The sequence below is a fragment of the Macadamia integrifolia genome, chromosome 9, assembly GCF_013358625.1.
Source record: "Macadamia integrifolia cultivar HAES 741 chromosome 9, SCU_Mint_v3, whole genome shotgun sequence".
Lineage (NCBI taxonomy): Eukaryota > Viridiplantae > Streptophyta > Magnoliopsida > Proteales > Proteaceae > Macadamia > Macadamia integrifolia.
Window position 1 is genome coordinate 41,744,896 of NC_056565.1, and position 12,836 is coordinate 41,757,731.

The 12,836-nt window shown below is 40.9% G+C and overlaps 1 protein-coding gene across 3 annotated transcripts in view; it reads left to right on the forward strand.

Moving 5' to 3' along the window:
* The first annotated feature begins 1,064 nt into the window (after positions 1-1,064).
* LOC122089196 (probable methylenetetrahydrofolate reductase) overlaps positions 1,065-12,836 on the forward strand; it is a 45,845-nt gene continuing 34,073 nt past the window's right edge. The window contains exons 1-4 of one of the 3 annotated variants that reach the window (XM_042658738.1): positions 1,065-1,208; positions 1,341-1,789; positions 2,039-2,099; positions 2,188-2,267. In XM_042658738.1, the coding sequence (XP_042514672.1) occupies positions 1,388-1,789; positions 2,039-2,099; positions 2,188-2,267 (543 nt within the window). In that variant the 5' untranslated portion in view covers positions 1,065-1,208; positions 1,341-1,387. The remainder of the gene's footprint in view (positions 1,209-1,340; positions 1,790-2,038; positions 2,100-2,187; positions 2,268-12,836) is intronic. The other 2 variants (XM_042658736.1, XM_042658737.1) reach the window with 2 other exon arrangements.

The following is a 12,836-nucleotide window of genomic DNA, read 5'->3' on the forward strand; positions in this document are numbered from 1 at the left end:
TGTGGCATCAAGAATTACTTATAAATTTTGGACAAACTCGACGATGGATTATTATTCATCCCAAGGAATTGGTTGGTTTGGGAGTAGGTCGAGTAGGTCCTACTATTTTTTTTTTCTGCGAGGGAGGTGAAAAATGTGGGTCCTACTCACCAACCAAATAATAAGAAACAACTTTACGATGTAACTCCCCTGTCCATTTTTTGTTCTAAAATTGTGATTTTATGAAGTTATGAAAAGGATATAATTTTTCAATTTTATTATGGAAAATTACATAATTACCCACTTATGAGTTTCTCTTTACAAAATTACCCACCAAAAGTTTTAGTTAACAAAAATGCCTAAAATTTGTTTTCCCTTTACAAAATTACCCACTTAAAGTTTAAGTTAACAAAAATACCCAAAATTAAGTTTGGATTTATAAAACTACCCACTCAAAGTTTTAGTAATAAAAAAATACATAATTATATGTGGAAAATGAAGAATCACTATTTTGGTTTTTAGTTTTGTAAACCCAAACCTGATTTTGGGTATTTTTGTTAACAGAAACTCTGGGTGGGTAGTTTTGTAATTTTAATTATTTTTATTAATCAAAACATTTTTGTGGGTAATCTTATAAAGAAAACCCCAAAAAATGAGTGGTTATGTAATTTTCCCTTTTAATACTTAGCGTAACGGCCACCACGCACGTCATATGATGTTGATATTTTTTTTTACCAAAAAATAAAATGTTGATATTTTTTGTACATAGCTTTCATATTGTGGCCTATTGTCGCGTCTGCCAGTATCTGAGTGGGGCCAAGGGGTGGTGGGTGGGTGAGTGAGTGGGAACAATATAATCAATCTTTAACGTCGAATTGGGTAGAGGTGTCCCCACTCGTCGAGTGTATCGGTTTCATGCTTTCTGGTTTTGGTTTTGGAAGAAGTGTCAAAAAGGGTAGGTATGGTTGGTGAAGAGTTCATGAAATATATCCAAAATTTATTTATTTATTAGTATTTTTTATTGAGTTATTCACTTATTCGTACAAAAAAAATAAAAAATAATATTATTATTATGGTGATGGTGCCATACCGCCATCAGTGCCATGGTGGTGGTTAGATATCATAGACTTTAGGTTAAAGCATGTCTCTTTCTCTCTCTCCTTAAATAGAGGAGGCATAATACGAACGAGATCTTCCCTTCCTTGTCTCGGCAGATCAGATCTGAAACGGTACACTGAGTAACATTGAAATTAACTCAATCATACATCCGTCCATCTCTATTTCTATTATTGTCTCTTTCTGCTGTAGAGCTTTCTCAATTTTCTCGAATTGTCGGTCTGGTTGGTGTGTTTTCATTTCAGGCACTCAAAAGAGAGAGTTTGTGTTGCAGAAGAAGAAGAAGAAGAAGATGAAGGTGATCGAGAAGATCAGAGAAGCGGCGGCGGATGACCGTGTGGTGTTCTCGTTCGAGTACTTCCCACCGAAGACAGCGGATGGAGTGGACAGCCTGTTCGAGAGGATGGATCGAATGGTGTCTCACAACCCTACCTTCTGCGACATCACCTGGGGCGCCGGTGGCTCTACCGCCGATCTCACCCTCGAGATCGCCAACAAGATGCAGAACATGATCTGCGTCGAGACCATGATGCACCTCACCTGCACCAACATGCCCGTCGAGAAGATCGACCACGCCCTCGACACCATCAAGTCCAACGGCATCCGGAACGTCCTCGCACTACGTGGTGATCCTCCTCACGGCCAGGACAAGTTCGTCCAGATCCAGGGCGGTTTCGCCTGTGCCCTCGACCTCGTATGTACTATCTAATCTTCTTCTTGTCCTCGACGTACTTGTGCTCAACTGGTTATTGCTTCTTTCCTGCTTTTTTTTTTTTTCTGTCCTCAGCAACAAGGGCAACAACCCCTTTCGATTTCGGTTTCTGTTTCTTCTTTATTTCCAGTTCCAGTTCCAGTTCCAGTTCCATTATCAATGCCATGGAAAACAATTTCTCCATGTATTGAATCCTTCAATTTCAAATTTTCTTTTTTGTGATTGTGACAGGTTACTCACATTCGAGAAAAGTACGAAGATTACTTTGGCATTACTGTTGCTGGTTATCCAGGTCTATTCTCGTGCCTACTTCTTGCTCTTTTTTCAATTATACTTCTTTTAAAATTGATTTAAATCTTGAGTTCCTTTCTTCTTTGCAGAGGCACATCCTGACGTGATTCAGAATGGTGTTGCCTCCGAGGAAGCGTACCGGAATGACCTTGCTTACTTGAAGAGGAAGGTGCATCTATATTTTAGCAACTCTTAACCCCTCTATTTTAAATTTATTCATGAAATTTTTCATGGACAGTTTTGCCTTTCATTTATTTAGCTGTTAATGATAAGTTAGGTATTCTGTTTCTGTTCTGCTTTTGCTGATTTATTGTTAGTCTCTTCTTTCAAGTGGTTGCTGCATTGCTATATCATGCTTGGAATTTTTTTTTTCCCCTTTCTTTTTTATGGAATGAATATAAAATTTATTCTAAAGAAGTAGAAAGACTTGAGCAGGAGTTTGATTGGCACCTGATTGATCAATACATGAAAGAGAGAATCAGAATAGTGATTGCAGCCATTAATCCTAGCTTAGCCCAAGTTTGGCTGCTCTTTTTGCATTTGGGCAGGGTAAACGACGTACTTAGTGCACAAGGCTCCCGCCACTGCAGGGTTTGGGGAGGGTCCAACTATGCAGACTTACCCCGCTCTGCGGAGAGGCTGTTTCGTGACTCAAGGTGTGATGTAGCTATAGCCTCAAGATTTGGAATTACCTATAGGAGAATGAAGCAGACTCAGGGCCAACATTAATGAGCCAGAATCAATGAGCAATAATGGCCATCAAGCTGGCCTATTTTGATTCAGTTTGGGCCGGCAGAAGTCCCAATTCGATTGGGACAGCAATAGCTTTATTTGTTAGTCAGTTTTCAGTTTGTGTTATTTTTGGAAACTTGTTAGTTAGTGAGTCAGTTATAGTTGATTTATGATTTCTTTTTATAATAGGAGTCTTTTGTTACTTTTCTATTTGGGTTATGACAAGTAGTTACTTACCTATTTGGGTTATGAAAATCTTTCCTAATTGTAATCGGCAAGGTTATAACCTATGTATAGGACTGATCAGTTGTAACTTGGACTATTATTGTTGAATGAAAATTTCTCTTGCTGTTTCAAAAGATCTTGCCTGAGATAGGTCGTGTTCATTAGCTGTGAGAGCTGAGGGTGAGAAACCCAATGACTGAGACTGTCATTATGATGTAGATTTGGGTTCCAAAACCAGAATTGGATCTCTTATGGGCCCACACAAATATTAGATAACTCAAATGCAAGACATAATGGTAGATTTGTAAATTAAGCAGTCTCAAAGGAGGTGGCGACTCTGTAAATAGATGGAATTTTATAAAGGAGTGACAGGCTTGTAAATAATAGGAATCAAGTGAATAGGATGCAATGACTTAGTGGAGGGGTAAAATAGGAAGATACAACAGAATAATGACAGAACATAATTTAATGAAAAGGCAAGGGTATTTTAGGAAGTTTGAAAGAAACCCACTTTAATAATATCTAGATTCATGTTGTCTTTTTCAACTTTCAGAAATCGAACAAGCCCAGCAGAAAAGGGAAACTTCAGATCAATGGAGCTCTTCAAGAGATCTCGGTTTGGGCTGAAACTTCAATCGAAGGGTTGCAACAACAGGTTGGCTTGGATTCCAGCACCAGCAAATCTCGACAGTCCAAGATCAAATGTGTCTTTGACCATGCAATTGGATCTGGCTGTAGCAAAGCTCAGATCTGAATCTGGATTTGATTTCTCACTAGAAGGACCAAGCTTTGGACGAGATGCTCTAGGGTGTATTGCCTAGTAGGTAGCAGCCTTCACCCACAATCTCTGGTTCAAACAACCTTGGATAAAGGTTTCGTAAATTGATCTTCTCAGCCAAGTAGTACCGACTAGCTGAGCTACAAGGAACTGACCTATGGAATTCCAGCAAAGAAATTACAGAAGAGGAAAAAGAAAAGGGGAGAGAAGAACAGAGAAAGAAGAGAGAGAGAGCTATGCACGCCTCTTGGCAGCCATGGTTTCAACCTAAAGAACCATCCATTCAAATTTTCAATTACAAAATCTGAGAAACTCCATTGTCTTGCGTGGCTACTTAAAGAGGGGGGGGGGACAACAATTGATGGAAACTAATCTAAATTAGAAATAAAATCCTAGTCAAATTAAACTTGACTCCCAAACTAACGTAAACTACTCTAACTTTAAAAAGGGAATAAATCAAACTTAAAAGGTAACGAAGGGCCTGTATGATAACCATTATGTTTCTAGGCTAAATTTCTATCTAGAAACGACTTTTTGTATTTTTGAGATGTAGATAAGTAATGGAGAGAAGGATAGGTGGACAAACCAAGTCTCAACTGAGATACTGAAGGAGAATAGTAACAATGAGAAGACCAGAAAATAATAAGAATCCACTCAGGCCTCTCACCGCAGAGTGTCGACCAGATCTGACACCAGTCCCTAAGCCTTGATCATACACAAGGTTGTCTCAACAAGGACCAGCGGCAGCAACAAGCTTGTATTTTGGTTTCATCAAATCGTGGGCATTGTGGGAGCCCTTCTCCTTTATTTATAATAATGATGGGGGGTTTACAAAATAGAAGCTATGTTTAGTTTCCAAAAATTGAAGTAGGAAACTAAATAAAAAACAACTCCTCCAGTTTCCAATTCTGAAAATAGAAACTAGGAAAATACAAATACTGAAATTAGAAACTAACTACTGAGTGAAATTAGAAACTAATTAATGACTGAAATTAGAAACTAAGTGGTACGTACGTGGTAGATCCTTTCTTACCTATCTTTATGAGATAGAGTTTGAAAGAGAAGTAATTTTAAATACGAATAATCAAGTAAGAGTTTCAAATGGTTGTGGCTTTATTGAGGAAACCACTGCCTCCCTACTCAATGAGCAGAATAAGATAAGATTCTCTTTTCTGTTTTTTATTTTCTAAACAAGGATATTTATCCCTACAATATAGCATCAGTTACACGCTTCACCCATTTCTCTCCTATTGCCTCTCCTATTTTAACTCCAACCCACATCTTACACCACACACTTCAACTCCCCTCACTTCCTATAACTACCCATACACGATCATGTGTGTGATCTTAACTACGTGAACATGGCATTAATAATAAGCATAAACAACAATTTAAATAAATAAAATAACTAACTACGCCAAGTAGGATCCATGCGTGGCAACGACTCTTGCACGTATCATGGTCCTCCCTACTTGAGTTTGGTCTTGTCCTCATGACCAAGATCAAGAGATTGAAATCGTATGGTCTCCACCCTCCAAGTTCTCCCAAGGTGGCTTATCTTCCTCTTCCACGTTATACCCTTCGATTAAGAAAAGCTTTTTGCACCGATGACTAGGTACGAAACATTCATTACAGTTGTAGCAGAGGCCTTTGGCCCTCCTTTCTTGCATTTCATTCATTGTCAGGAGTTTAATAGGCAATGAGCTAACCCCGCTTGACTGCTCAATTGGTGGGTCGTCATGTCTCTGTGACATGATCTTTGCCTCGTACAACCGTGCTAGACCAATGGCTCTATAATGTAGGGATAGGTTTGACAAACCAAACTAGACCCAAACAACAGGATCTTGTAAACCAAAGAACAACCAAAATTACCCAAATAAATCAAGCACAATATGGTGGTAAAAACCGAGATAACAGAATATGACGCTTGCAATCGATTTCAACAACTCAGAAATTCTGAAACAGAATAACAGCCAAGGGTTTAGGGGCTGAACTCATCAACTAACAAGCATAAACAGTGAAGTATATGATCAGCAACCAGTAACAACACACAGTATCAAGAGAATCAGAATTCTGGGCAGGAAACAGAATCGGCCAGAATAGGAAACTTTCCAGATTTCACAATCGGCTGGTCTGATTATGCTCAGATTAGTATTGAGCCTCCTTATAGATGAGACTATCACTCGATCCAAAATTCAAGACCATCAGATGGCTGCAACTCTCAGAACAGAGAAGGGCGACAGGATGGAAATCTGAAATTCTAAACCCAGAATTTGGAAAAAAAAACCAACAGATCTCTTACCTGAATCAAAGGGCCTTGTAGAATAAAAAGAAGAAAACTTGAAGAAGAAAAAGAACACTTGAAGATGAACCTCTTGGACTTCTCGCCGCAAAGAGTCGTCGGATCGAACACCAACCCAATACCTTGATCAAACACAAGGAAGTTCTCTCGCAGAGAAAACAGCAGCAGCAGCCATGTAGTTTGTAAAAATCGTGGCTCATTAAAGGAGCCATAGCTTTATTTATAATAGTGATAGGGGTTACATAAAATAGAAACTAACTTTAGTTTCCAAAAACTGAAATAGGAAACTAAAAATTAGAAACTCAACTAGTTACTAAATCTGAAAATAGAAACTTACAAAATAGAAAGTCTTGTGACTGAAAATTAGAAACTAATTTAAGACTGAAAATTAGAAACTAAATAACCCCATCTAAAAAGGAAACTAAAGAAAAAGGAAACAAATCATTGAATCCCGTATGCAACCTTAGAACCCCTAGTTTAGACCCATAAAAGTAGCCCAATATACTCCAAACCACATGGACTGAAGGCCCAACACATATACAACCCAACCCTAAGCTTGTTCCTAATAAAACAAGCCTAGTTTGGTGAAGAATCTGCATCAACTCTCCCCGGCTTGGAAACATTCGACTCCGACGAATGGATAAGGGACATGTAACGCTCATACAAGTCGGGATCAAGTCTCTTGAAATCATCAGCATGAATCCAAGTACAGTCACTACGGGGACGGCCTTTCCACTTGACAAGAAAAGTGTGATAACCGGTGCCACGGCGAGAGGTCTTGTAATTATCATCCAAGACGTCTTCAATAACTTCAGAAGTGGGTGGCTTCAGTTGAGGCAACCTCAGCATTTGCTCCGAGTCTCCATCATCTGAATGATGCCCAACATAAAGGTGAAGATCAGCCACATTAAACACGTTGCTTATGGTCATGTCATCAGGCAACTCAAGCACATAAGCATTAGGTCCTATACGTTTCAGCACCTTGTAGGGACCCATCTTTCGTGGATGTAGCTTGGTATTGACACCTGTCTGAAACCGTTCAGGATTTACTCGAATCATCACCTTGTCCCCGGGTTTGAACTCCACATAACGCCGATGACGATCAGCAGAAGCCTTATACACCTCATTGTTCAAGGCAATACGTCGTCGGACGTTGGCATGCACCTCAGTGATATGACGTAAGAACTCATCAGCTTCAATACTAACTCGAGCCTGGGGTGGGAGTGACATAAGGTCAATAGGCCGCTTAGGTTGGACTCCAAGCAAGATCTCAAAAGGAGTACGACCTGTTGTCCTATTCACTGAGCTGTTGTAGGCAAATTCTGCGATGTCAAGAATAGAAGGCCATGTCTTCTCATAGTCTCGAACCAAACACCTCAACAATTTTCCCAAGCTACGGTTCACCACCTCTGTCTGTCCGTCTGTCTGTGGATGAAATGCAGTTGAAAAGTTCAGCTTTGTATTTGTCTTCAACCACAATGTCTTCCAAAAATAACTCATGAACTTAACATCACGGTCAGACACAATACTAGTTGGCAGCCCATGTAGTCGTACTACTTCCTTGAAGAAGAGCTTTGCAACCTGATAAGCATCAAAAGTCTTACGACAAGGTATAAAATGAGCCATCTTAGAGAAACGATCCACAACCACCATAATGGAATCATATCGTTCTCTAGTAGGGGTTAGTCCAAGAACAAAATCCATGCTAACATCAAGCCACGGTGCATGAGGAACAGGTAGTGGAGAGTATAAACCTGTGTTCTGTTTTCCCCCTTTTGCCAACTGACATACACGGCATCTCTTGATCACATGATCGACATCCTTTGCAATGCATGGCCAATAATATCGATCAGTCACCTGTGCAAGAGTCTTATCTTTCCCAAAATGTCCCCCTAATCCTCCTCCATGTAACTCTCGTATGATGTGATGACGTAGGGAAGAGTTTGGGATACAAAGCCGCGTGCCAAAGAACAAGTACCCGTCATGAATAGAGTACTTTAAGTGCTGCCCACCTTGTTGTAACTCCATAAAGACAGTGCTGAAATCAGAATCAGATGTATACTCACCTCGTATCTGATCTATGTTAATAACATGTGCTGAAAATGTGTTAAGTGTGAGCACTTTCCGGCTAAGTGCATCAGCCACTGTATTCTCTTTTCCCGCCTTGTACTTTATAGCAAATACAAACTCCTGCAAGTAGGCTACCCATTTGGCATGTCTATGGCTAACCGATTTCTGTGAGTGAAGGTGCTTCAAGGCCTCATGATCAGTGTACAAAATGAACTCCTTACCAATGAGGTAGTGCCTCCAATGGCGTAGCACTTGGACAACTGCATACAACTCCAGATCATAAGTCGAATAGCGCTTCTTGGCCTCATTCAATTTTTCGCTATAAAAAGCGATGGGGTGTCCTCCTTGCATTATCACTCCTCTTAGCCCAACATGTGAAGCATCTGTAGCTACCTCAAATACTTTGTCAAAATCTGGTAGGCGTAGGATGGGTGCCTCGGTCATCTTCCTCTTCACAAGAGCGAAGGCTTTGGTCGCTGCAGCTGTCCATTCAAACTTCCCTTTACTCGACTTCATACATTCAGTGATGGGTGCCATTACTGCACTGAAGTTCCGGATAAATCTCCTATAGAAGGAAGCCAACCCATGGAAGCTATGGACTTCTGTTAGAGTCTTAGGTGTGGACCAATCAGTGATGCTCTTGATCTTCTCTGGATCAGCTTCAACCCCCTTTGATGACACTATAAATCCAAGGAATACAACCTTGGGCAGCATGAAGGAACACTTCTTGAGATTAATGTATAACTTCTCAGCACGGAGTTCTCTCAAGACTTGCCTCAAGTGATCCTTATGCTCTTCTTGGTTCTTACTGTATACCAGAATGCCATCAAAATAAACAACCAAAAAGCGACCAATGAAGGGACGAAGGACCTGTGTCATCACCCTCATAAAAGTACTAGGTGCATTTGTCAGACCGAACGGCATGACTTTCCACTCATATAAGCCATCCTTGGTCTTAAAAGCGGTCTTCCACTCATCCCCAGAACGGATGCGAATCTGATGATAGCCACTCCTCAGATCTAGCTTGGAAAAGACCTTTGCCCCGGACAGCATATCCAACATATCATCTAGTCGTGGTATAGGAAACCTATACTTGACTGTTATCTTGTTGATAGCACGGCTGTCCACACACATACGCCAAGAACCATCCTTCTTTGGCGTGAGTAAAGCTGGTACTGCACAAGGACTTAAGCTCTCCTCAATGAAGCCCTTCTGTAGTAACCCATCCACTTGCCGTTTCAGCTCGGCGTGCTCAGTAGGACTAAGTCTGTAAGCAGGAAGGTTGGGTAAAACTGAACCAGGTACCAAGTCAATGGCATGCTGTATGTCTCTCATGGGAGGCAACTCATCTGGGAGATCATCAGGGACTAAGTCAGAAAAATCAGACAGGAGCTCTCTAATAGGTGCACTATACGTTACCTCAGGTTGGGGGGTGACTTCCCTAGTAACAAGTGCCATAACCATTCCAGTCTCATGACTTGTGCGTAAGAACTGTTTATGGGAAATAGTTAGCAACTCCTTTGTGGGCAGAGCTAATACCCTCTTCTCATTGTCAATGCCCTTCTGATTTGACCTTAATGATCTCTTCCGCCGTATTTCAGCCGGCACATTTACCGGATAGAAAGTTGTAGGAACTCCCTTCCACATGAAAGTACACAGATTCTTCTTCCCTCCAACCATGGCATCATTGTCATACATCCAGGGACGACCAAGCAATACATCTGTGAGTTTCATTGGGATCACATCACACCAAACTTTCTCTTCATATCGGTAAAGTTTCAAAGGAACTGAGCACCTCTTATTCACCTCTAAGGTATTACCATTCAGCAAGGATACCTTATAAGGCTGAGGATGTGGGTCAGCTTTCAAGGTTGCTTTCTTCACAAAGGCTTCAGAAACAACGTTGACACAACTGCCACTATCAATGATAATCTGACAAGTATGCTCACCTGACTTCATACGGCTGTAGAATATGCAGTTACGTCGCCAATCCTCTCCTTTGGTTTCAGCCACCAATATGCGAGTAACAATATTTATTCCCTGGGTATCATCCTCATTAGTGTTTTCCATATCATAGTCATATCCACCATCATCATCATCATCTAAGGGGTAGGGATAAAGAGCTGACTCATCCTCCTCATTGGAGTCTTCAACCTCAGCTACTGCATTAACCCTCTGCTTATGCGGACAAGACTTAGCAAAATGTCCTATCTCTTGACAATGGAAACACTGTACCTTATTACTACCTGTCATGGGTGCCTTTCCTTTATGATCAGCTCGTGGAGGAAAAGTGGATTTTGGAGGTGTTGAGCTACTAGGTTTAGTGGCTGGAAAATTCTTCTTTACCTCCCCAGCTTGGAAACCAAACCTTCTAACTGGCTGTGCTAGAAGCTCCTCTGCTCGTAGGGCCTTGTCAAAACAATCCCTCACTGAGTGCACTTCAACAACTCCGATACCCCTGTTGATTTCAACTCGCAATCCCAGTCGAAACCGAGATAATAGTTGCCTTTCATTCTCCCTTATGCCTGTACGAGAATAAAGTGCGTCAAACTTGTTTATGTACTCGGCAACAGTCATAGACCCTTGACGAAGAGAGTTCAGCTGGTCTTGTATGCGAGCTCTAAAGTTGCGTGGCAAGTATTTATCTGATAACTCAAGCTTCATCTCTTCCCAACTAGTAGGTTCTCTACCACGGTCTTCCAATTCTAGCTCATAGGTCCTCCACCACTCACGAGCAGCCCCAACTAGCTTAGCACGAGCTAGTTTCATCTTCCGTTCTTCAGGTAACTCATAATAGTCAAAATAGTCATCTAGTGCCACTACCCAATCATAGAACAATTGGGGGTCATATCTCCCATCAAACTCCTTCAGATCGAGCTTGACCTTCTGTGAATCTCCAGAATACCTTTGTTGCACAGGACGCTCAGTCTCAAAATATCCTCTTACATGCTCTTCAAAAGTAGGTTGTGCTACCGGAACCCTCTGTGGTGCTCTCAGATTAGGGTTTGCTCTCCTGTTAGTCAACTGAGTAACCACATTCATTGGAGTGTCCACTTCAGGTGTGGTACGTGAACTGCCAGTAGGCTGTTGGGGTGGGGTCTCTTCATTCAACAACCTGGCATCCAATTCAGCCTTCAATTCAGCCTTTAGTTCAACTCTCATATTCTGTATCAACTCCATAATAGAAGCTAGGGTGGGGGTGTTGTTCTCAGCCATGCTCTGATACCACTTAATGTAGGGATAGGTTTGACAAGCCAAACTAGACCCAAACAACAGGATCTAGTAAACCAAAGAACAACCAAAATTACCCAAATACATCAAGCACAATATGGTGGTAAAAACCGAGATAACAGAATATGACGCTTGCAATCGATTTCAACAACTCAGAAATTCTGAAACAGAATAACAGCCAAGGGTTTAGGGGCTGAACTCATCAACTAACAAGCATAAACAGTGAAGTATATGATCAGCAACTAGTAACAACACACAGTATCAAGAGAATCAGAATTCTGGGCAGGAAACAGAATCGGCCAGAATAGGAGACTTTCCAGATTTCACAATCGGCTGGTCTGATTATGCTCAGATTAGTATTGAGCCTCCTTATAGATGAGACTATCACTCGATCCAAAATTCAAGACCATCAGATGGTTGCAACTCTCAGAACAGAGAAGGGCGACAGGATGGAAATCTGAAATTCTAAACCCAGAATTTGGAAAAAAAAACCAACAGATCTCTTACCTGAATCAAAGGGCCTTGTAGAATAAACAGAAGAAAACTTGAAGAAGAAAAAGAACACTTGAAGATGAACCTCTTGGACTTCTCGCCGCAAAGAGTCGTCGGATCGAACACCAACCCAATACCTTGATCAAACACAAGGAAGTTCTCTCGCAGAGAAAACAGTAGCAGCAGCCATGTAGTTTGTAAAAATCGTGCCTCATTAAAGGAGCCATAGCTTTATTTATAATAGTGATAGGGGTTATATAAAATAGAAACTAACTTTAGTTTCCAAAAACTGAAATAGGAAACTAAAAATTAGAAACTCAACTAGTTACTAAATCTGAAAATAGAAACTTACAAAATAGAAAGTCTTGTGACTGAAAATTAGAAACTAATTTAAGACTGAAAATTAGAAACTAAATAACCCCATCTAAAAAGGAAACTAAAGAAAAAGGAAACAAATCATTGAATCCCGTATGCAACCTTAGAACCCCTAGTTTAGACCCATAAAAGTAGCCCAATATACTCCAAACCACATGGACTGAAGGCCCAACACATATACAACCCAACCCTAAGCTTGTTCCTAATAAAACAAGCCTAGTTTGGTGAAGAATCTGCATCACTCTAATAAGGGATGATGGTTGCGCTGCCAGGACATCAGCCTTAATGGAATCACGGAGGCCACTAACGAAGCAACTCACCTGTCTATTGGGAGGGAGTAGACCCACTTTAGATAAAATTCTCTCAAACTTAGACTGGTACTCTCGAATCGATCCTGTCTGCTGCAACTTGGCAAGCTCGCCAAAGAAATCCTGGAAGAGAGTGGGACCAAATCATGCATGGAGCCCTTCGCAAAAGGCTGCCGATGATATCACTCCTCTTCCTTGCTTATATAGCTGGTACCAAAGTTGGGC